General features: G+C 47.8%; 2 protein-coding genes across 7 annotated transcripts in view; both read left to right on the top strand.

The window, feature by feature from the left end:
* The window catches only part of PLEKHM1 (pleckstrin homology and RUN domain containing M1), a 37080-nt gene extending 28849 nt beyond the window's left edge, over positions 1-8231 (top strand). For all 4 annotated transcript variants that reach the window (XM_035135890.2, XM_035135892.2, XM_035135891.2 and 1 more), the window contains exons 8-12: positions 461-606; positions 1587-1780; positions 4153-4216; positions 4654-4811; positions 7401-8231. In XM_035135890.2, the coding sequence (XP_034991781.2) occupies positions 461-606; positions 1587-1780; positions 4153-4216; positions 4654-4811; positions 7401-7518 (680 nt within the window). In that variant the 3' untranslated portion in view covers positions 7519-8231. The remainder of the gene's footprint in view (positions 1-460; positions 607-1586; positions 1781-4152; positions 4217-4653; positions 4812-7400) is intronic.
* Positions 8232-16957: 8726 nt separating this feature from the next.
* Positions 16958-23740, top strand: part of ARHGAP27 (Rho GTPase activating protein 27) — a 60614-nt gene continuing 53831 nt past the window's right edge. For all 3 annotated transcript variants that reach the window (XM_035134996.2, XM_060282318.1, XM_060282319.1), the window contains exon 1: positions 16958-17708. The gene's annotated coding sequence lies outside the window, so the exon portion shown is untranslated. The remainder of the gene's footprint in view (positions 17709-23740) is intronic.

Below are 23740 nucleotides of genomic sequence, written 5' to 3'. Positions count from 1 at the left end.
CCATAGGAATGCATTGAAATTTTTTTGGAATTTTTTTTTTGCCCATAGGAACGCGTTAATTGAATTTCAATGCATTCCTATGGGAAACCGCGATTCGCTAGACGAATTCGTCTAGTGAGGCAACCTCCGCTCGAAATATCCTTTCGTTAAGCGGAAATTTCGTTAAGCAGGGCATTCGTTAAGCGAGGCACCACTGTACTCTGACAGGGGAGGTATAATGTGGCTCAGGGGTCAGCAACCTTTTTCAGCTGTGGGCCAGTCCACCGTCCCTCAGACCGTATGGTGGGCCAGACTATATATTTGGGGTGGGGGGTGGGGAATGAACAAATTCCTATGCCCCAAAAACACGCTGATTCCCAGACCGTCCATGGGCCGGATTGAGAAGGCGATTGGGCCGCATCCGGCCCATGGACCTTAGGTTGCCTACCCCTGACGTAGCTGTTTCTGTTTTCCTTTCCAGGCTGCTCCAGGCAGATTGGTTTTTCCTTCGTGAAGCCCAAGCTCTGCGCATTCACAGGCCTCTACTATTGCGACAGCTGCCACTGGGATGAAGAGTCCGTGATTCCTTCGCGGCTGATTCACAACTGGGATCTCACCAGGCGCCCGGTAAGTCTGGGCGACTTGAGCACAGAGGGCACAGGCCTGGGGTGGCAGCATCCCCGGGGAGGCGGGGGCAGGAAGGCGCACACTGCTCCGATTGACTCCCGATGTGGTTCGTGCATTGTTCGTTTTGTTATAATAAAAACTGCTCTCTTTCCCTTATTCTGGTGGCCATATAGAGTCCTTAAGTGGGTTCCCTATCGGTAGGAGAAAATAACAGAGGCCAACCAGAGTATTTTGAGAAGCAAAAGCATCTAGTAAGCCTGATCTTTATTCAAGGAGCTGTTGCAACAGGGTCCCCACTCACCACACGCAGGAGGGAGGAGAACCCTGACAAAATGGTGTGCAAGCTCTTATACAGACTTTTGAAATTTCACCCTGTAGCCCACAACCACCCCCCTAAAATATCACACATACATCACAGAAGGAGGCGGTCTACAGCAGAAATCCTGTCTGCTAGGATACCTGAGAATGGTCACTGATTGCATTACCTGGGCAGCCTGGCCATTCTTTTGTGATGGTTAATACTTTAGTTCCTGAATCCAGGTCACAGGCTCACCCTATTCATACACAAAGACTCCATTAAAACAGGATTTGCAAGCAAAAAGACAATGGGAAGGCTTTCCCCATTTGCCTCCCTTACTGCAGAGGAATATTTGAGGTCGTTGGGAGAGTCAAAATGGCTTCAGGGTTGCCCTCCCGTACTATTTCAGACACTTGGTTCATACATTTAGATATGTGTGCATTTATGAATATTCTATATTTGAGACCTTAAAATTCGTATAACAGTTTCTTATTTGTCCCCATTCTGTGGTCCTGATTCTTTGGCAGATACTACTTGCAAAAAAATCTGGGTTTGTCAAGGCTGAGAGGAAGATAATGGGACCTGATAATGGGAAATATCCAAACCAGCCTATATAATGCCCCCTCTGGCTGGCTTCCCTAGATGCCAACGTAGGACACTTACAGGTGTTTTCATCTCTTAGGTCTGCCGCCAGGCTCTGAAGTTCCTGTCCCAAATTCATAGCCAGCCCTTGATCAACTTGAAGCTAGTGAACGAGACCCTCTATGACCACGTGGACCACATGAGCCGCATCTACAAGAGCCGGGAGCAGCTAAAGCTCCTTGGTGACTACCTGGTCCTTTGCCGCAGTGGGGCCCTGAAGGAGATCAGCAAGAGGTGAGGCTTCACGATGCAGAGGGTCCACCCCCCCCTTCTCCCAGGCCCCAAGCCTTTGACCCACTCTCTGTTGTCCATGTTCCTAACTGGATAAGAGCAGGCAGCTAACATGCATGGAAAATGTCATGCAGATCCTTGAGCAGGCATCCCCAAACTTCGGCCCTCCAGATGTTTTGGACTACAATTCCCATCTTCCCCAACCACTGGTCCTGCTAGCTAGGGATCATGGGAGTTGTAGGCCAAAATATCTGGAGGGCCGCAGTTTGGGGATGCCTGTCCTTGAGGATCTTGGCTTCATTTTTTATGTACATTTCAAAAAAGGAATGCTCAGTCCTCCATAAACCCTCAAAGAAAGAATGACTTTCAAAGAAAGAATGATGTTTTGGGCAGAGCCTCTTTTGCTGCACTAAAGTAGGGAGAGTTGGTCCTCAGCTGAACAGGATTCTTAGGAGTGTACTTGAGGCTGCTTGCAAATACTTGCTGCTTGCAAGTTACTTATCCAGCGCACTGTTCCATCATCAAATTAAAAAATGCTTTTGGAAAAAAAACACTACAGTAATTGGAATGTGCTTAAATGTCTGTTGAAGAACATAAACATACTGCTGTTGAGGAAATAAGCAGAGCTGTGTATCCTCACCAAGAGAAAAAAAGGCTATATTGTGTACCTTCAATACTGTTGTTCCCCAAACTTTTGATACCTGCACAGTTTTTTGCTGAACAAATGTATATTCTTGACCTAGAACAAGGGCAGACCTCTTCCTTGCCTCACCTTCCCCAGTTGTGGAGCTCTTCTTTCTGGGCAATGGTGATACTACGGGGATTCCCCCAAGTCTGTCCGCTAAGGCACAGGCAGCATCAAGGCAACCCTTAAAAGAGATTTCACTGCCTCTGCACTGGCAAAGAGAGAAGAGGCTCTGTGCAGCAGGATCAGTGGAGGGACAGAATGGTGGGATTCATCCTCCGGTACATAGTGGTTTAGTTTTCCAAGGAATGCACTAGTGCATCTCGGCATATAATTTGGGGATTGCTGTACCTTATACAAAATCTGTCCTTCAACCCATGAGGCCTAGAAACTTTTGGACTCAGCTAGGGGAGACAGGTGGCACTGTGGTCTAGGAGAGATCCCATGGAGGGAGGGGAGGGTAAGAAAAAGGGGGATAATATGTTATCTATGTGTATGTATTTTTTCATTATGCAAAATTAATAAAAATTATTATTAAAAAAAACAGGTGGCACTGTGGTCTAAACCACTGAGCCTCTTGGGCTTGCCTATCAGAAGGTCAGCGGTTCTAATCCCTGTGACGGGGTCCTAGCTCCAGCCAACCTAGCAGTTTGAAAGCATGCCAGTGCAAGTAGATAAATAGGTACCGCTGCGGCGGGAAGGTAAACGGCGTTTCCGTGCGCTCTGGTTTCCATTATGGTATTCCATTGCGCCAGAAGCTGCTTAGTCATGCTGGCCACATGACCCGGAAAGCTGTCTGTGAACAAACGCTGGCTCCCTTGGCCTCAAAAGTGAGATGAGCGCCGCAACCCCAGAGTCTCCTTTCACTGGAGTTAACAGTCATGGGGTCCTTTACCTTTTCTTTTCTTTTTTACAATGTTTTAAGTGCATTAGTTAAATTAGTTAAAGTGCATCAGGGACGCAGGTGGCGCTGTGGTCTAAACCACTGAGCCTAGGGCTTGCTGATCAGAAGGTCAGCGGTTCAAATCCCGCAACGGGGTGAGCTCCTGTTGCTCGGTCCCAGCTCCTGCCCACCTAGCAGTTCAAAAGCACATCAAAGTGCAAGTAGATAAATAGGTACTGCTCCGGTGGGAAGGTAAACGTCGTTTCCATGCGCTGCTCTGGTTCGCCAGAAGCACCTTAGTCATGCTGGCCACATGACCCAGAAGCCGTCTGAGGACAAACGCCAGCTCCCTCGGCCTATAGAGCGAGATGAGCGCGCAACCCCAGAGTCGTCCATGACTGGACCTAACGGTCAGGGGTACCTTTACCTTTAAGTGCATTATACAAATCTGACAATAGATGGCACTGATGAGCTAATGGCAAATTCCATATATACTTTACAACTTTTTTTAAAAAGCATTTTCACAGCATTTTTTATAACTGTGGCAAATGTAGAAGCGCGGGACGGGACGGGGGGTCCATAAGCAGGAGATTCAGAGAAATGAGATTGGGGAAAACAGCCAAAGGAGGTTGACCGTAGACATGCTTGTACAAGAAAGTGTGTGGCCTTCCCTATCACCCTGTCCTTGCAAGCCAATTAGGAGCATAGGGATTATATGACTTCTATACAGCTCTTGGCAGCAGATGGAAAAAGCTCTTAATAAACTCTTCCTGATGCTCCTCCTCCTCTTTTGTATCCTTTCTAAAGGCTCGATCACCGGCACTACCTCCTGGAATGTCCCCATAAATACAGCGTGGCTGACCTGAGGCAGGTAGGAGATCTGGAAAGAGGAAACTTCTGAAACGAGAGTTTGCCTCGGGAAAACGTACCCCACTCTATCTACGATTCCCCCCACGACCCAGCCCAAGGCTGGCATCCCTTCACCTACACACGTTAGAATGCAGCGTGCTGAACCGAAACAGAGAAACTGGTCTGCGCATGCTCAGAAGCAAGCTTTTACAGTATTCCTTTGCCTCGAGAGAGCTTCGAAAACAGCTTTGGGGGCTAAGTGCTCGCATGGAACCTCATTGGTGCTCTCCCCAATATGTGCCCAAATTTCCCTTTTGCCCTGCATTTTGCAGATGCTTTGTTATCTGTGAGCTGGTCACCTGGCCTCACTGCTGATCACCTTCACAGCTGCCTCATAGATAAAGGTTTACCTTTTACAACCACCCTTCCCACCTGCTAATAGCCCTCCTCTGTTCCTAGATAGCGGACGGCGTGTTTGAGACATTCCTCCAGTCTCTAATTCAGTTTGCCTCCCACCACGTCTACAATTGCGACCTGTGCACCCAGAGGGGCTTCATCTGCGAGATCTGCAACAGCAACGACATCATCTTCCCCTTTGAATTTGACACAACGACCAGGTGAGCGTTCTTCCTCTTTCCCCCACCTTGGCTTTGGAGTCGAGTTTTCAAAGGAGCGATTCGTTTTTCGCATTTATTTCGCAGTTATTCATTTATTTGTTACGTGTCTGTACCACCTTTATCTTCCAAGGAGATTGAGGTGGTATACATGGTTCTCCTCCTCCCCACTTCACCCTCACAACAAGCCTGTGAGGTTGGTTAGGCTGAGAGACGGAGGCTGGCCCAAGGTCACCTTCATGGCTGAATGGGGATTCGAACCCTGGTCTCCCGGGCCATAGTCCAATACTCTTAACCAGGCATCCCCAAACTGCGGCCCTCCAGATGTTTTGGCCTACAGCTCCCATGATCCCTAGATAACAGGACCAGTGGTCGGGGAAGATGGGAATTGTAGTCCAAAACATCTGGAGGGCCGGAGTTTGAGGATGCCTGCTCTTAACTGTTGCACCACACTGCCTATTTTGCAATGGAGGGGGGCAGAGGTGAAGAATAAGTATTTTTTTATATTATTATTATTATTATTATTATTATTATTATTACTACTACTACTACTATTACTACTGTAAGGGGAAGAAAGTACAGAGAACCTCCCCCTTGCATCAGAAGTAGCTCCTCCCCAAGCAGTGATGGAAGCGAGGGCTCTGAGGAGGCCAGCCAGGAAGTGGAGAGAGAGGGCCAGGGCTCCAGCAGCATGGGAGAGCCCCGGCTACACAGGAGGGAGGAAAGAGAGGGAGAGAAGGGAGAAAAGGAAAGCATGGAGCGTAGACCCTTTCCTCCGGTTCCAGAATTATGCAGGAGAAAGAAAGGGAGGAGATTCACTGTCCCGAGACTCCTATGTTGGAGAAGATCAGGTGGGGGGGGGCGGTGCCGGATTCTGCATCAGAATGAGCAGGCATGTTTTTACACACCTGTCTCACTGTAAATAGACTGCACTAATAAAAACTGTTTAAAGACGAGCATGCAGAGCTTCGTTACTCTAGAGTAGTCACAAGAACCCCTGACAACTACTATTTACATTTATTAATGTCTTACAACAAAAATGCTCCAAAGCAACTTAACAATTATAAAAGCATACATAATGCAAAATTAAAAACACATCAAAAAGATATAAACACATGATTAACATGTGTTGGGGGGGCTATTGGGTTGTTGTTTTTATTTTTATTATGTATTTTGTGGTTTTATCTCTTGATTTTATTCTGTGAACCGCCCTGAGACCCCCCAGGTATAGGGCGGTATATAAATTCAATGAATAAATAGATAAAATAACAAAAAAACCATCTCCCATGCCCTGGAGCTCAAGGTGCAGCTGAGGAACAAGGCTTGGTCGGCATATATTGGGGGTGCTTTAGGTATCTTTTCTTAGGGCACATTGGTGTTCCATGACATCCCTTCCAATCCTATTATTGTAAGAGGGCAGTGTTTTAGAAAATCAGTACCGTAGCAGGATTGGGGGTGGGGATGGGAGAATGCTTCAGTGGCGAGGAGATCCACCGTTTTTTAGCAACCTGTAGCCATTGGGATGATGTTGGCCCTGCAGTTCTCTTCAGCCTTCACAGCCAGTGGACCAACAGCTTCTGGAAGAGAACGTCTTCCTCATCTCTGTTCAGTGGGGGCGGTCAGAAGGCTGAACAGGAATTCAGGCACCAGTTCCTCCTTTAAAGTAGCTTTTGAATACCATACTTCCTTTTACCCGCACCCCAGTTCATCTCACAAGGCTGCAGCATCGGAGCAGCGCAAACAGAGAGCCGCCGGCAGGCCTGGTTCACTGAAGATTGCCGCCCCTCTGCTCATTGGCTTTGTACTGAGGCAGGAAGAGTGCCTCTTGCTGAGTTGATGCAGTTTCCTGTTGCCCGAATCAGGCTATTTACCCAGGGAGGCAGGATGTGCCTGGAGCTCTCCTGACAATAGCTCCGAGGAGGAGCAGGCCCTTCCTGAATCGCTGTCCTGCACAGGTGGCAGCCTGGGGTCACTTCCTCTTGCGTAGCCGTTCAGCCGCAGGGGCGCAAAGTTACCAGCCTGCTTTTGAGCAGAGGAAAGAAGGAAAATAAGTCTGAGGGCTGTGCAACCGGCGGGTGGGGGTGGGGAGGGTTTCTTTCAAAAGCCAAATGCAGCGACCGAAGCGTGGAAGTCTGTTCTGAACTGAACAGATCACACAATTCACAGATTTTTAAACAAGCCCAGCCTGGGGGATTTGAAAAGGGGGTGATGAGACAGGGGGTGGAGAGGGTGGTAGCTGGCAGTCGTAATTTTCAAACAAGCAAACCTGCAAGTGATCGGTTCAGAGCTCTGTTGAGAGTGATCTGTGCCTCCCTTGGCAGCTTGCTAGATGTGGAGGAAGAAAGAGAGAGAAGAAAAGAAGAATTGGGTGTCGGAAGGTGAGGTTGGGGGAAAGACTGGTCCTACCACTGACTTCAGCCCTGCCCACCACCGGGATGTGGCCCCCAACAGATTCCACTTGACGGAATGCGGCCCTTGACAGGGGGGAATTCTATAAACCCCCCCAGCTTTAATGGGCTATCTGTACTTCTTCCCCCTCCCTTCCAGGTTGCATGAATTGCTTCAGTGATTAACCTCCTCTTTTTCCAACAGGTGCAAGGTGTGCAAGACTGTCTTCCACGGCAGCTGCCAGGCAAATGCCAGTTTCTGTCCTCGCTGCCTCCGCCGGGAAGAATACCAGCAGAAGCTGCAGGCGTCCCTTTGCAAATGACCTCGGGGTGCCCCACTCCCTGAAGAGGGGCAGGCCACGGCCCTTAGGGGGACAGGCCAGAAGACAGCTGGGAAAGGACAGGGGCAGGCTTTGGAGCGAAGAAAGGCCCCTGACTAGTCACACAACTCCTTTCCCCTGAAGGTCCCGACCCATCAGGGATCACATGGGCTCTGGCGACATCAGCTGTGGATCACATTTCCGACAGAGAGAGGTGGGAAGAAGGCAGTGGCTTTCTTGTGCCGATCTGCTGCCGCCACTTGGAGCCAATCCTTTCCCTTCCGTCTCTCTCTGGCCACTGCCAACAAATACCTGGCTGCTTCGGGCGCAGCAAGCATTTGATACTACGCGTAAGACTTGTCGAACTTGGACTCCTAGGGAGACGAAACGTTGGTGGACATTTTGATTCAAACCACAATGAGAAAGGGTGGGGGGTTTTCTGTCTTGTTTTTTAAATTAATGCACTTTGTAGCAGAGTTCTTGTGCCTTCTGCACTTTATCGGCTCCCCCTGAATTGCCACGTGCCAAACAGCTGCTGAATCCTCTGGGAAACACATTCCAACACCCTCCAAGCAAAGTGACCTTCTTATAAATAATAAACCACTTCTCTGCTCCTTATTTTTTAATGCTAGGCCAATGGATTCCAGAGATGAATTTTTTATTTTCCCTTTTAATCTTCTATGCAGATAATAAAAAATAATTTAATAAGGAACTAACTCACGGGTCTCTTGTTTCTTTGCAACTTTCAAAGTTTGGGTGTATGGGGTGTTAGGGGAGACATTGTTTGTCCACCTTTGGTTCCCAGCCTGCACTTGGGAGCTCTCACTAGTGGCTCCTAGAAGCTATCAGCATGTGACAGTGACCACATTAGGGAAACAGCTTTGAGTGGGTGGCTAACTCGGGTGACGGCAGTCTTAAACCACTGATGGGTTAGGGAATTGTCTATATCCCCTGCTTGCAAAGACAGGCTCTGGCGGATTGAGCAAACGATAACCAATTGTGGGTCCAGCGGTCAAGAAGTCCGTCACTGCACACGCTGTTGGGGGAAATGAGGGGCAGATGGGGTTCGTCAACCTGGGAAAGTAATAACCCCTCTAGGAGAAGGAAAACCCTTATCCTCAATCTCTGCTGCCTTGCGGCTATAGTCATTGGTGAGAAAGGCTTTGGCAGCAAAAATCCATGCCCACTGTCTTGTGGGACATCTTTGGGAGAAGAAAAGGCTAAGGGAGTAAGCCCTTCACAAATCCAGAGTGGAGGCCCTAAGATGGTTGGATGGTGTCTTGTACGCCTCCTTCCGGCAACTCCTGCAGCCAAGCCGGTGCCAAACATGTGGCTCTGCTTTCCTTTGGACCCCATCAGTGAGGCCGAGAGGGCAACCCAGGACCTCCAGGCACACTGCCCAGGCAGGCTCAAGCCCCGGGGAGGTCACTTCAGCGCTGCTAACTCAGCAAAAACAACACACGAGGCAGCGGTTATGAGTTACGGGTCTCTGCAGCCACAGCAGGCGCTGTGATTCTCACGCACACACACACCCAAGAGACACACTCCTTTGTCTCTGGAAGCAGACACATGCCAACAACAAGAAACCAAAAGTCCTTTTCCAATGTTGACACAAACCAGGCAACCAACATGCACTTTTTGAATGAAGAATTACCAACCGTGGATGAATGGCAGAAGAAATTGATAGAATACATGGAACTGTCTGAATTGACGGGGAGACTCCGAGATCGGAGCGAAGAAGCAGCGGAAGAAGATTGGAAGAAATTTAAAATTTATTTGAAAAATAAGCGTATAATAGATTGAATTAATGGAAGTGAGGGAGATACAAAGAGGTTGTAGATAATACAAGGGTGTGAAATATGTATTGATAGAAGATAAGGATAATTCAATTAAGAAGTAAGATATAGAATGAGGTTATAAGGATAAGATTTAAAAGATATAGTAATAAGGTAATATTGAAGTTATAATTAGAGTTTATATAAGATTTAGAATTTACTAAGTATGATATGCTAAGAACCGCAGTAGGAGGTGGAAGGAGGAAGTCAATAGATTAGAAATAAGGATCATAAGTAAGAATTTTTGTTTTTGCAGTATTGTATTTTTTGTATTTTGTATTTTTTGTGTTTTGTAATTTTTTTGTGTTTTGTTTCTTTGTATATTTTGTTTGTTTGGAAAAAATTTTTAATAAATATTTTTTTAAAAAAAAACAACATGCGCTTTTTACTCAGGAAGATGCTTCACACAAGACAGTAACTCTCTGGAGGGAAGGTGCGATATGAATAAATGATGCACAGAGCACAGGTGAGCAAAAGATAATAATATTTATGATTAATCATCCAGTCCCATCGACTCCGTGTACAAATGGTTCAGTAAGTGTGTAAACTTCTTCAAAGAGGCATGTCCATTCACCAACCACCACCTTGTTTTTTAACAATGGCAGGAATGATGTAAGTGTGTGAGATGGAAGCAAATGTTTATACTGTATTACCAGTAATATAGCGTGGGTCAGATAGGGAAGTAGTGTGGTTTTAGTTAAAGCAAGTATGGAGAGGAAGTGGTGCCTCTGTGTATGTACGGTACATGAGGAAATGCGAGCAGCTTGGGAGGATGGTTTTTAGATGTCACATTGAAAAATGGCATGTCAAATCTCAGCATGAGAAGGAAGCCACAAGATCACACCCAACCCGTTCTCATAATTAAGGTTCCCATATTCCCAAATGTGAAAATCCCAGACAGAGGTTTTGTTTTGTTCTTGGTCAAAGTTGTTGAGCTTCTTTGGGGAACATCTCCTACATTTTTAGGCTTTTGGGGGATTTTTAAGGCACTGTTTGTTAAAAAATGCTCCACTTGTCATATGTCCAGGTTTTCCCAGACACTGCCGATTTGGCAAAAATCTGCCCAGATTCCACTTTCTGGGAATGATTCCTGGACGTGTCCTCAAAAAGCCTTGGAGCCCAGAAGATGGCAGCAATTATTGTCCTTTCCTGTATCCAATTTGGCCTGGTTTTGGCACAGGAACTGCTTTGGCCACCCTGATTAATGACCTGTGTTGGGAGGATGAGGGGAATACGATCCTGCTAATTCTCTTGAAACCCTGAGTGGTTTGCTCATGGCATGAGTAATGGCATTGTGAATTAGCTTTCTGAACTGGAGTTTGGGGGGGCAGTGCTTTTGTGGGGCCATACCTACCTGGGTTTTCTTGCTCCCATGGTTCCCAACCTCTGTTTCAAGTGGGGCAGGGCCAGGCTGCAGCCTGATTTCAAAACTGATCTATAAGCAAGCGATCCGCGATCTGACCAGAGCAGAGCTTTCCAAACTTTTCATGTTGGCGACACACTTTTTAGACACGCACCATTTCGTGACACAGTAGTTCAGTTTTACTAGCGAACCGGAGGTTAAACTAACCCCTTTCCAGCCCCGGGAGGAGTGCAGGGAGCGTTTGTGCGACACAGCTACACACTGCAGCCAACACACGAATGTGTCATGACACACAGTTTGGAAAGCTCTGGGCAAGAGTGATCTGTTCTCGCTGCCCCATCCCAAGCAACCTGCAGGGGAAGGAGGAAGAGGGGAGCCGGAAGAGAGAAAAGGAAGTGAGAGGAAAAAATGGTGACCCCGCTCCAAGATTACCCCTGAAGAAAAACAACAAACAACAATATTCTGTAGATCTCGAGCCATAAGGTGGCTAGATTGGCCTCTACTAGGGCCAGGGCCTTTTCAGTATTGGCCCCAACTTGGTGGAACGCTCTCTCACAGGAGACCAGGGCCCTGCGGGATTTGTCATCTTTCCGCAGGGCCTGCAAGACAGAGCTGTTCCGCCTGGCCTTTGGGCTGGACTTAGTCTGACCCCTGTGTTTTTCCTCCCTCATGGTTTGGATTTATGGACTACTGTACTTAAAATGAGGCTGCATTTTAAATTTTAATATTGTATTTTAATCTGTATTTTAATTAATTGCTTTTTATGTTTTATTGTAATTTTATTGGTGTTAGCCGCCCTGAGCCCGGTTTTGACTGGGGAGGGCGGGGTATAAATAAAAAGTTATTATTTATTATTATTATCATTAACCCTAAAAGGGGGAAACGTTTCTCCAGAATTGATCTACCTGAGTGAGGCCATCAAGAGATGAGTTGCAGGAGGCAATCAATGTCTTGATGATGCTCAACTCTACATCTCCCTTACATCCGATTTCAGGTGAGGCAGTGTGCTTGCTAGGTTGGGTGCCTGGCACCTGTCATGTGCCGCATAAAGTCAATAAACTGAATCTCAACTCAGATTAAGACTAGCGGGTGTTTATGTGCTTTGGGAGGCTGTTTCAACTTGTTCCGGATGCGGTTGTACTCCACCAAAAGGAGGTTTGCAATCTGGGAATCAGGGCCACCAAGAGAGAGGTGCGGTTTAACCTGATGTACTAGGCTCAGAGCCAGCTGCGGCCGCCCACTCGCCCAGGCCTCCAGCCAACCACCGAGCTACTGCAAGGCCAGGTTATATGGTTTCAGCCATTGCTACAACTACAACTAATCCAGAATGCGGCAGCTAGACTGGTGATTGGGAGCAGCCGCTGAGACCACGTAACACCGGTCCTGAAAGAGCTACATTGGCTTCCAGTACGTTTCCGAGCACAATTCAAAGTGTTGTTGCTGAGCTTTAAAGCCCTAAATGGCCTCGACCCAGTATACCTGAAGGAGCGTCTCCACCCCCATTGTTCAGCTCTGAGGGCCTTCTGGTGGTTCCTTCCCTGCGAGAAGTGAGGTTACAGGGAACCAGGCAGAGGGCCTTCTTGGTAGTGTCGCCCACCCTGTGGAATACCCTCCCATCAGATATCAAGGAAATAAACAACTACAGTGGTACCTTGGTTTATGAACTTAATCCGTTCCGCAAGTCCGTTCTTAAACCAAAGCGTGCTTTCCCATAGCAGCGGGGGACTCAATTTACAAGTGGAACATACTCAACAGGAAGCGAAACATGTTTTTATTCCAAGGCAAAGTTCACAAACCAAAACACCTACTTCCCGGTTTGCAGCGTTCTAATCCAAGTTGTTCATAAACCAAGCTGTTCTTAAACCAAGGTACCACTTTATCTGACATTTAGAAGACATCTGAAGGCAGCCCTGTTTAGGGAAGTTTTAAAAGTTTGCTGTTTTATTGTGTTTTTAATATTCTGCTGGGAGCCACCCAGGGAGGGGAATAAATTAATTACTACTACTACTACTACTACTATCATTATCATTATTATTATTATTTATTACTCCAGAGCCCTTTGTTCAAAATGAATCTGCTTGGATGCCGACTGGTGCTGGGCAGCTCCCCAATGCCGAAACAATTGCACTGGCTCCCAGTTCCACCACACAGCTGGGGACCTGGGTAGCTGAAGAATTGCCTGCTCTGAAGCACAACATCAAAAAACCTAAGATCATGGCCACTGGTCCCATCACCTCCTGGCAAATAGAAGGGGAAGAAATGGAGGCAGTGAGAGATTTTACTTTCTTGGGTTCCATGATCACTGCAGATGGTGACAGCAGTCACGAAATTAAAGGACTCCTGCCTCTTGGGAGAAAAGCAATGACAAACCTAGACAGCATCTTAAAAAGCAGAGACATCACTTTGCCGACAAAGGTCCGTAGTGTTAAAGCTATGGTTTTCCCAGTAGTGATGTATGGAAGTGAGAGCTGGACCATAAAGAAGGCTGATCGCCGAAGAATTGATGCTTTTGAATTATGGTGCTGGAGGAGAGTCTTGAGAGTCCCATGGACTGCAAGAAGATCAAACTCATCCATTCTTAAGGAAATCAGCCCTGAGTGCTCACTGGAAGGACAGATCCTGAAGCTGAGGCTCCAGTACTTTGGCCACCTCATGAGAAGAGAAGACTCCCTGGAAAAGACCCTGATGTTGGGAAAGATTGAGGGCACAAGGAGAAGGGGACGAGATGGTTGGAAAGTGTTCTCGAAGCTACCGGTACTGAAATATATTCGGAGTCAAGAGTGAATTTCATGCTCTTTATTCAGCTCGTAGTCATCAAGGAGAAGAAGAGAAGAATGCCCCTTTCCCAAAACCATCTGCTTATACACATTATTTACACAATGGGCTTTGTGTGATTGGCTACTTCAGGGCTACACCTGTGGGCCAATCAGTTTGTGGATTGACTTCTGCCAGCTGCCTGATGCAGGCCAATCAGGTTGCGGATTCACTTCTGCCAGCCGCCTGATTGGCTGCTCCTGCAGGCCAATCAGGTTGCGGATTCACTTCCACCTGGAGTTGGATTGGGTGGCTCCTGCGGACCAATCAGACTGCTGATTCTGGATCCTATTGTTCTATGATTCAGCTCAGTACATAACAGGTACTAACATGAGTTTGGCCAAACTGCGGGAGGCAGTGGAACACAGGAGTGCCTGGCGTGCTCTGGTCCATGGGGTCACAAAGAGTCGGACACGACTAAACAACAACAACAACAACATATGGCTGCCACCCAGGTGTTATTTATTTGGATGCCCGCCGAGAACCACCAAAGTGAGGCGGGTGGCAACTGGCAGGACCTTCTCAGTCGTGGCCCCCGCACAGACCTGCTTATTTTCTCCCCAACAGAGAGAGAAGCGCAGCAGCACTTTCCCCACCTGCACTTCCCAGCACCTCGTATTCAGATGCATATTGTTTCTACAGTGGAGGTGTAATAACCGACATAATGATTCTCATTATGTGGTGGAGGTGTTTTAATTGCTGCTTTGGGTTGCTGCTGCAGTTGTATTATTTCATGCTGCTGCGATTTTGTTTTATTTTTAACAAGGAAGGGTGGGGTGGAAAGAACACAAACTAGGAGAGAAACCGGGCAGGGTTTCATGAACTATTCATTGGAACAAGAGAAATTGAGGACATGATAAAGACAATTCAGTCAATCCCTTAGCGCCCAAACAAATTAAACAACAACAAAAGTCAGCAGCTTTAGACCTGCTGAAGCAGCAATATCGTGACCATTCTCCAAATGCTACAGCAGACTTGGGTTATGATGCACGTGAGCCTCCCCAAGGATGTGTGAAACATCCCCAGAGGCCTTCACTTAACTGTGTGGCGCCCTTGCCTAATGTAATATCTGCCTGCCTACCTGGAAACATTTCTGCACCTGAGCCGAAATATTAAAATTAAATTAAAACAGCAGCCTCCAGTCACTCAGATCATAAGGATGCATCTCTAAAGGGCATCTTTAAATGTGCCAAATTTTTCAAAGAAGTGATCTCAGTAATAACAGTCTCATAATGTAGAGTTCCATGATCACTGTAGATGGTGACAGCAGCCACAAAATTAAAAGACGCCTGCTTCTTGGGAGAAAAGCAATGACAAACCTAGGCAGCATCTTAAAAAGCAGAGACATCACCTTGCCTACAAAGGTCCGTATAGTTAAAGCTATGGTTTTCCCAGTAGTGATGTATGGAAGTGAGAGCTGGACCATAAAGAAGGCTGATCGCCGAAGAATTGATGCTTTTGAATTATGGAGCTGGAGGAGACTCTTGAGAGTCCCATGGACTGCAAGAAGATCAAACCTATCCATCCTGAAGGAAATCAGCCCTGAGTGCTCACTGGAAGGACAGATCGTGAAGCTGAAGTTCCAATACTTTGGCCACTTCATGAGAAGAGAAGAATCCTTGGAAAAGACCCTGATGTTGGGAAAGATTGAGGGCACTAGGAGAAGGGGACGACAGAGAATGAGATGGTTGGACAGTGTTCTCGAAGCTACCAACATGAGTCTGACCAAACTGCGGGAGGCAGTGCAAGACAGGAGTGCCTGGCGTGCCCTGGTCCATGGGGCCACAAAGAGTCGGACATGACTAAACGACTAAACAACAAACAATGTAGGACAATATTAGTATTTCCCCCCCAGCCGGAAGTGAGTTTTGTTTCAGCACCTCTCAGGTGGGATGCATTGCCATTATAAGAAAACAAAGGAGGTGTTCACAGTGAGTTCCGGCATCTCTTTTTCTATCAAAATAGCATTGAGTATATCCCCTTTAGTAAAAAGGCCTGTGGAATTTCTCAGGTGCAGGGAATGTATTTTGGAAGTTTGGGAAAGGGGACACAACCTTTTCCTGTCAAATCAACTCAGGGGTGTGGCACTAAAGGCCTGGGGTTGAATGGGACTCTTCAGGCCACTCGGCCCATTGAACTCTCCCCAAGCCACACCCTCTCTCCAGGCCACACCCCCTTCCTCCAGGCCACACCCCTCGCTGCCCCTGCTTGCACCCCAATGTTTTTGTCTGGCTGGAATGTGCCCTAGACCACGGATGGAGCCTCTTGCATTCCTAATGGAGGCCAGAGAGGCATGTGCGTGTTCAGAATCTAGCCTATTGTGCAAAGAAAAATTTTATGTTCATTGTGCAACCCCCTTTAACTTTTGCCTGTGGCCCAACCCACCTCTGGCCTGGGGTTGACCAGAGGGGAACGTGGCCCTCATATCGAAAAGGTTCCCACGCTTCTCCATTGACCCTTTTTCGCCTAAGGCCCTCACCACAGGTGCCGGGTCGCCCCCAAGATCAAAGAGGCCCGGCACGCACATGTGATGTCACACACACAACAAGTGATGTCACATGCATCTCCCGATACCGCGCAGGACAGGGCATCCTTCTGCCACCTGCTGGTAGGTCCACTGGGGCCCGTCACAGCCGCGGGAAGGTCCACTGGGCGTGCCACAGGGCGTGAAAAAATGGGGGGCCTCACTGAATTTTTTGGGGTGCTGCACTTGGCCCCTCAGATCCCCTAGATGGCGCCCCTGCCTCTCACGCTTCCCTACATGACAAATTTATAAATGGCTTCCCCCCTCCCCGCCGTCTCTCCCTGCAAAAATGGCTCCCCGCCTTTTGCTTCTTTTGAGCCTGGCAGAAACCAAATGTTGGGAACCGGTGTGGTTATAAATATCCCTCTCTGCATGCCTAGGCTCCTGGGTGAGTGGATGCTGAGACGATAAGAGCAGCTTGCCGAAAACCACCTCCTGAGCTTGTGGCAGGCCTTTCGGAGCTCGCAGTTGTAGCTCAGAAAACAGAAAGCAGCTCCCTTTTCTGCGGTCTGCCTGCCCAAAGGGAGCGGCTTTCTTCTGCCCAAACCAAGGGTTGGCCCAGCACATCATGCCCTCAGTTTTGAAAGGCACAGGTAGGCTGCTCCTTCTGGCAACAGACTCGTGTGGCTCCTCGTTGCCTTCCTTTGCTGCTTGCGAGATAAATAAACGTGCACACGCACATCCTTTGGGGACTGGAGGAGCCAAACCCTGCCAGGACACCATCCATGCCCTCCGACAAGCCCGTGACTCAATCAGGGTGGCACAGGAGGCTGGTGGAAATCTTGGACACGCAATGAGAGAGAGATGCACTCGGCGGTGGTGTGTGAGTCATTCCCCACTGAAGAGTGCCCTCCCCCCAACCTCCCTGGCCTTGGGGAGACTTCCTCTGACTGAGGAAGCTTCCTTCCTCCATCCAGTGCAGGCTGGTGGGAACAGCCGTGTCGTTCTGCCTGCCTCACTCCTGCTCCCAAGACTCTGCACGAGTGCGGCAGGGCTTGGCCGAGAACGGGCATCGCCAGGGAGGAGTTGGAGGAGACTAGGTCATGGAACTAGGTCTTGGGTGAATGCAAGGAGCTCTTCTTGACTGAGGAAAAGCGAGCACCTGTACTCAGCTGGAATTGACCTGGATGAAAGAAACTGGCAGGGGTGTGGCCGGCTGTTTTCCCCAGAGGTGCCTCTTGGTTTTGTTTTTTTGCGTTGCGTCGAAGCGGCACTTGCTGAACACTCCTCTCGGTGTTGCACGTCTTGGCTGCTGCCCTCAAGGAGAAGCTGATCTTGAGCCTTCAGGTGACAACTGAATGCCATACTAGGGCTGTTGGCGACGATGAAGGTGTTTGGGGAGAGCCACTGGACCCAAGTCTTGACCTGCTGCTGTTTCTTTCCTTCACTCGCAAGTCTCCTTCCCGTGAGGAAGCCGACGGAAAGATCTGTTTTGTGACAGTCTCTGCTCCCCCTCCTTTCCTCCGTTCTCGACATAGTTTAGGAAGGGGAGGACCAGAGGCAGGTTCAGACCAGGCGCACAGGCCTGGGCAGGTCCATGCTGGTCTCGATACAATCGGCGAGGAAGATCTGGGACATCCTTCGAGGCGTAGGACCGAAAGGCAGGCAAAGAAGGGGCCGGGACAGGAAAGGAAACTAAGAAAATGTGAGCCAGCAGGTAAAACCGGGGAACAGGGCGGGGTCAAGGGGTCAAGTCCCGGGAGGCGGGCTGAATCCGCGATGGGACAGCATGGAAAACAGGTCAGAATGGTCCGCGTTTCCCCAATGTTGTTCCAGCTGTTGAAATAGTGTGAGCTGAATTTCTTGAATGATCAGCTCCGGCATGGCTTGTGTGTTTGTCTGGGCAAGAGTTGCTTGTTAGGGGGTGTAGAGAAATGGACTCTCGCCAGCGCTCCTTGCACAGAAGGGAACGGCCGCTCTCCAAATACTTTCCAACCCATTCAGTTGGCGAGCTAGAGAGAGGATGGAGAAGCTGGACGCAATCCTCCATCTCTTTTGGTCCGCAGATTCTGGCCCATTAATCTTTGAGAGGCAGGCGGGCTGGCAGCTGTCCAGCGGGGGCAGAGAGGTCAAACTGCGGTCCAGATCCCAGATAGCCATACTGGGATTGTTTAATGGCCCTGGGAGAAACTTCCGTTTTCCTCATCTGTGCAACTGGAGTGATGGTGCTCTGACGCACAGTGAAAACACGACGGGCAACAGAAAGTAATCGCTGCCATATCGGCCCGTCAGAAAAAAATCCCAACATCCCTCTTGGGGTGATACTTTTATAAAGAAACATCTCAGAAGAGCATGCAAGCTTTTTTGAATTCTCCAGAACGCTAAACAACGTCCTGCTATCTGCTCTTCAGAAGCACTGAGGGAAATTAAGGAGCCCTTATTTAATCAGATCAAGGTCCGTCTAGCTCGGTACCTGAGAGGAACAGAGGAGAAATGTGTTCGGTCTGCATTTTGAAGTGCACAGACTTCTACGCAGATTGAAGCACAGCTAGCTCACACATTCCTGATTTTGGGTGATATTTTAAATGGAAAAACGCATACCAAAAACGTAACGAGAGTAGGATTGAGCACATGCTATAGCAGCATAGCTCATCCATTCAGCTTGCAAGCAGATGCAAGCAGGGCAGGAAAACAAAGCTCTTTGTCTGGGGTTTATTCCCTGTATCTGTAAACAAGAGCTTCATTCCTTTGAAACATGGAAGTTTCTTCCCCAGCCACCATGTCTACTAGATACTGATTTCTCTCTCTCCTTGTTCAGTTTGTCCGATCATTCATAAAAATACATCTATGCTAGTGGCCACAACAACATTTAGTGGCAATGAATTCCATGTGCAGTATTTTACCATAATAGGGTGAGCACAACCAACACCCTCCTGGTGTTTTGTATTTGATGACTAGTGGATGTTTGTTTTAAACTGCTCTGGGCGCAGCTCATTGTGGAAAGATGACATATAGACCAACTTATAGGTGACATATATACTCTCCTTCGTTGGAGGTTTTAAGCAAAGGTTGGGTGGTCATCTGTCGAGGATGCTTTAGCTGAGATTCCTGCATTGCAGGGGTTGGACTGGATGACCCTTGGGGTACCTTCCAACTCTACAATTCTATAAATCAATCAGTCACAAAACCTAAGGGTGCTCAGACACGGACCCCCGTTGCCCTGAGTGTTATTTTACCTTTGCCTTTTGCACGTGGCTTGGCTCACTTGCTCGAGATGCGCATACAATTGCTTTTCAGACACCTGTAGCTACATCGGTGCGCTTGTGCCACATTGTGGTTTGGCTTGCATGAATTGTTCCGCTGATGTGTTTTTTTGTACAGACCTGCCTTTTGTACAGGGGTGGTTAGACAAGGTTGCCACGCACTGAGTTTTTTCAGCTTTTGAACAGACTTCATCCCTTGCCTGAGTCTCCAGCAGCACTAACCCCTCAGAATGTGTTTCCAAAACCAAAAACTCAGCCCAGGAAACCTGTAAATAAATAATATAGGTGAATGCCTCCAAACATGTGACGAGACCTTTCTCTTCATTACTGAGCTGGAAGGTGACACCAGGGATAGCTCAGCTGGTAGAGCTTGAGACTCTTAAGCTCAGGGCTGTGGGTTCGAGCCCCACATTGGGCAAAAGTTCCCTGCATTGCAGGGGGTTGGTCTAGATGACCGCTGGTGTCCCTTCCAACTCTACAATTCTATGATTCTATGATCACAACACACGGACAAACATGTGGGACAAACAAACAATGTGCATCTGTTATTCCTGGAGGGGGCCCAGGTCCCTCCTTCCTCCACTTTATTTTTTAGGGAGAAAGCGTTTTCTAGCACTCAAACTGTAATATATTTTTGCTTGGAAAATGCAGCGAATCTCCCAGTGGGTACAAACATATGTGCTGCAAACATATATACAGTACATACATAATTATATTTGTATGCTGTCTTTCCTTAGTTAAAACCATGCTCAAGGCGGCTTACCACATGAAAAATATGACGTAATTACAAACAAGCAATGAATAAACCACCAAAAAAGTACCCAGCCAAATTAAACATTTCCCACATAAAGCACAGCAAGAACTAAAATACAGATACAAAAGATTGATATCAAGAACGGCAAAAATAAAAAATAAAAAATCCCTAAACAACAGCCCAGTCCAAGAGTCTGTTCAGCTACGTCAGCTTTTGTAGATTGGAGTCAGTCAGGGCCCCACCCTCTCAGGCCGGATGGGCAAAGGCCGGCATGGCAGGGAGCAGATCTTCCAGGACTCACAGCCAATATTCCCATAGACTGGAATGGCCTGAGTGCCAAAGGCCAGGGTCTATGGCAACAGTGACGGTACCTTCTCAAGGGATAAGCAGTGAAACTCATCCCTGCTCTATGCATTTCAGAAACCATTGTTTGAACAGGAATGAGCATTGGTGTTTGGGGAATGAGGTGGGTTATTTTGGTATTTTAATGTTCAAATTCCGGCGGCTGTTTTGGAATTTCCTTCGGGAAGGCAAGGGAAGGCTGCTTTTATGTGATGGCTTCGTTTGGGACGCTGAACTGTTTTATGTTTTATTCTCGATGCGATGGGTTTCTTCTGAAAATTAGGCGGGATAAGTTTAAAACGTAGGTGTGTAGCATTCAAGAAAACGAGTGCTATAACCAAATTAAAAAGAAAGAAAATAAATGCTAATTTAGCCAAGAAAGGAAAAAATAAAGGAGTACCTCAGTCAGATTAATTTATGTTCCCAGCAGTAATGCACCCACTTCTTTTTTTGTATCTGTTCCTTTAAAAAAAAAAAATCAGTTTTTGAAAGCCACCTATCCCCCATCTGCAGCTTAGTCAATTTCACTTCTCTGCTTGCTGAAAGTGAGATAATTTATCAGGGAAGGTTACTTCCTCCATCTCTAACTCTCTTCTGTGCAATGATGGGCAAAACTTGAACTACTTTTCAAAGGGTGTGGGGGCAGACTACAGACCTGCTCCTTCAGGGAGAGTACGATCCCATTCCGGGCAGGAAGTTTACCAGCTTCCCAGATCTGGGAACAACTTGCCTACGGAGCCGCCATTTTGCCAGGATTCAGATTCAGTTTATTAGCATTACCGTATAATCCAGCTCACTAGTGCAACCGGAACCTCGCCCAAGACCTCCTTGCCCATTACTGATTCAGACATTACAGAGAAATAGAGTTGGGCCATCATCAGAATATGCGTCCGAAAAATGAGCGGCTTTTGTTCTAGTGCTCTGGTACAACCCAGCTGACTCATGCCAGAGCATCGGTCTGAAAAAGGAGTGTTGGACCAAAAGGCGGGGACGGGGACATTCCGGGATCCAAACAGAAACCAGGATTTGCTTCTGGCATGTCCCACATAAAACAAGACAGTTGAAGGGTATGCTAACCCAGGTGGTGCTGTGGTTAAACCACTGAGCCTAGGGCTTGCTGATCAGAAGGTCGGCGGTTCGAATCCCTGTGACGGGGTGAGCTCCCGTTGCTTGGTCCCAGCTCCTGCCCACCTAGCAGTTCGAAAGCACGTCAAAATGCAAGAAGATAAATAGGAACCGCTACAGCGGGAAGGTAAACGGCGTTTCCATGTGCTGCTCTGGTTTGCCAGAAGCAGCTTTGTCATGCTGGCCACATGACCTGGAAGCTGTACGCCGGCTCCCTCAGCCAATAAAGCGAGATGAGCGCCGCAACCCCAGAGTCGGTCACGACTGGACCTAATGGTCAGGGGTCCCTTTACCTTTACCTTTACATGTATAAAGATATATGCATGAACAGCTCTGCTGTGTGAAGGATGGGGAACCTGGGACGTTGAAAACTGCGGAGCCTTCTGGTCCTCTCCTACAGCCGGCAAATGTACGGCCCGCAAGTGATGTTGTCCATGTGCATGTTTTCGGCGGGGCTGCACACCACAATCACGTGACCCATGTCACCCGTACCTTCGCTATGCGTGAGAGAGCATTTCAGCAGCTCTCCTCTTCCCCCTGTATCATAACGCAGCTTCATACTGGGAACAGGTAACCGTTAGGTAAAGGGGAGTGCAAGGCCTTCCGTGCAACCTGGCTCTGTGCAGATCGTTTTGTCACCAGACTACAATTCGCGCAGGAAGCCGCTGCACCAGCCGCAGCTGTAGTGTCTGGCCCCATTTGCAAGACTCCTCCCAGCAAAAAGGAAAAAAGAACAGAGGCAGGAAAACGGAGAGAGCTGGTTGCACAGAGTGACAAACGGAAGGGCCCCGAGACAGGCACACCCACGCACTGTGCTGCCTTTGTTATGACAGCGTGGTGTGACATTTGGGCTAGCATCAGAGCGGTGCGCAATGGTTAGCACAGTGCAATGCTGGCTCCAGAATGCAACGTGCTATTAAAAAATTGCCATTTAACATGCAAACTAAAACCCTTCCGGTTTTTGCACCGCCTTCTTGTTTGGAATACATCTGCCTTGCAAACTCCATATAAATCTTGCTTAACCATCAAGAAGGAAGCCTTCGTAAGGGGTAATTCATTAGCACAGGCGTATGATCATTAATATTAATAATGATAATAATAATTCAATTTATATATCACCTTTTATCAAAAGATGTCAGGGCGGTGCACAACACTGGAAACACATCGCAAAACATCAGTGATAGAAACAAAACATCAGTGATAGAAACACATCGCAAAACATCAGTGATAGAAACATAATAAAAACATAAGCATATTGACAGACAGCCTAATAGTAAAAATAAATAAATCATAAACAGTCCTCTCCCCACACTTTCACAGGCCATAGATTATTTAATAGCCTGTGCAAAGAATTCTGTTGGCTGCAGCTCACACTGTGGACCAGGGGATAGGAACCGCACACTGCACAACAGAAACTAGGCTGGCCTATCGACTGCTTTATTAAATTCCCCAGATGGGAGGTTTGCACAACAATTCGGTGCATGCTCACTCAGGAATAGATCACAGCACTCAGTGGGGCTTACTCCTAGCTTAGTGTTCACATGCGTTTGACATGGCAAGCTTCATCTATATCAGCGGATGGGGCAAACCGACCCTCTCTGTTGCTAACCTAGAGGGAAGATGGAGGGGGGCAGAAATGGCTAGCTTTGAGGAGGAGAGGGAGAAGCCTTCAGACCTGTTTTCAAAGTAGCCCTTGGCTACTTATCAACCCGTGTCATGTTCTTAACCGGAGAAGCTTTAATATTGGCACCTATCTGATTGCATTTCTCAATGCACGCTGTTGAAAGGAAAAAAAAACATTTAACTTTTCCAGAGTAGTGTTGGGAAGCCCTCGGCCTGAAGCCCTCATCCGGGAACGCCATTTGCAAGTTTGTAATCTAGTCTGGGGATTTCCCCCCACCTACCCCCATCAGGACTCCAAAAGCAGAGAAACTGCAGAAGAGGAAGCCCTTCTGCTGTTTGGAGGAAGTCCACTACCTCAGATACAGAGAAGTCAGCATCTATCAGTATGGGAGGAGAAGGAAGGGGGAGCAGGGTTTCCTCTATCAAAAGCAGCCAGATTCATGATCCAGCTGCTCATTTTGGAAGCTCCAGTAGCAAAGAGGTTTTCCTAAAGCTGCTCGCAGGTAGGGGATAGATTACATGTCAATTCTAGTTTCTCTCTATTTTCCAATCCTAAGCTTTGTCCTCCGCATTAGCTAGCCAGCGATGGGAGTGGGGTGGGGAGGAGGGAATTAAATCTGGGTGAAAATTGTATACACATTT

The sequence above is a fragment of the Zootoca vivipara genome, chromosome 13, assembly GCF_963506605.1.
Source record: "Zootoca vivipara chromosome 13, rZooViv1.1, whole genome shotgun sequence".
Lineage (NCBI taxonomy): Eukaryota > Metazoa > Chordata > Lepidosauria > Squamata > Lacertidae > Zootoca > Zootoca vivipara.
Note: the sequence above shows the minus strand (reverse complement) of the source record. Positions and strands in the feature narration are given on the sequence as shown.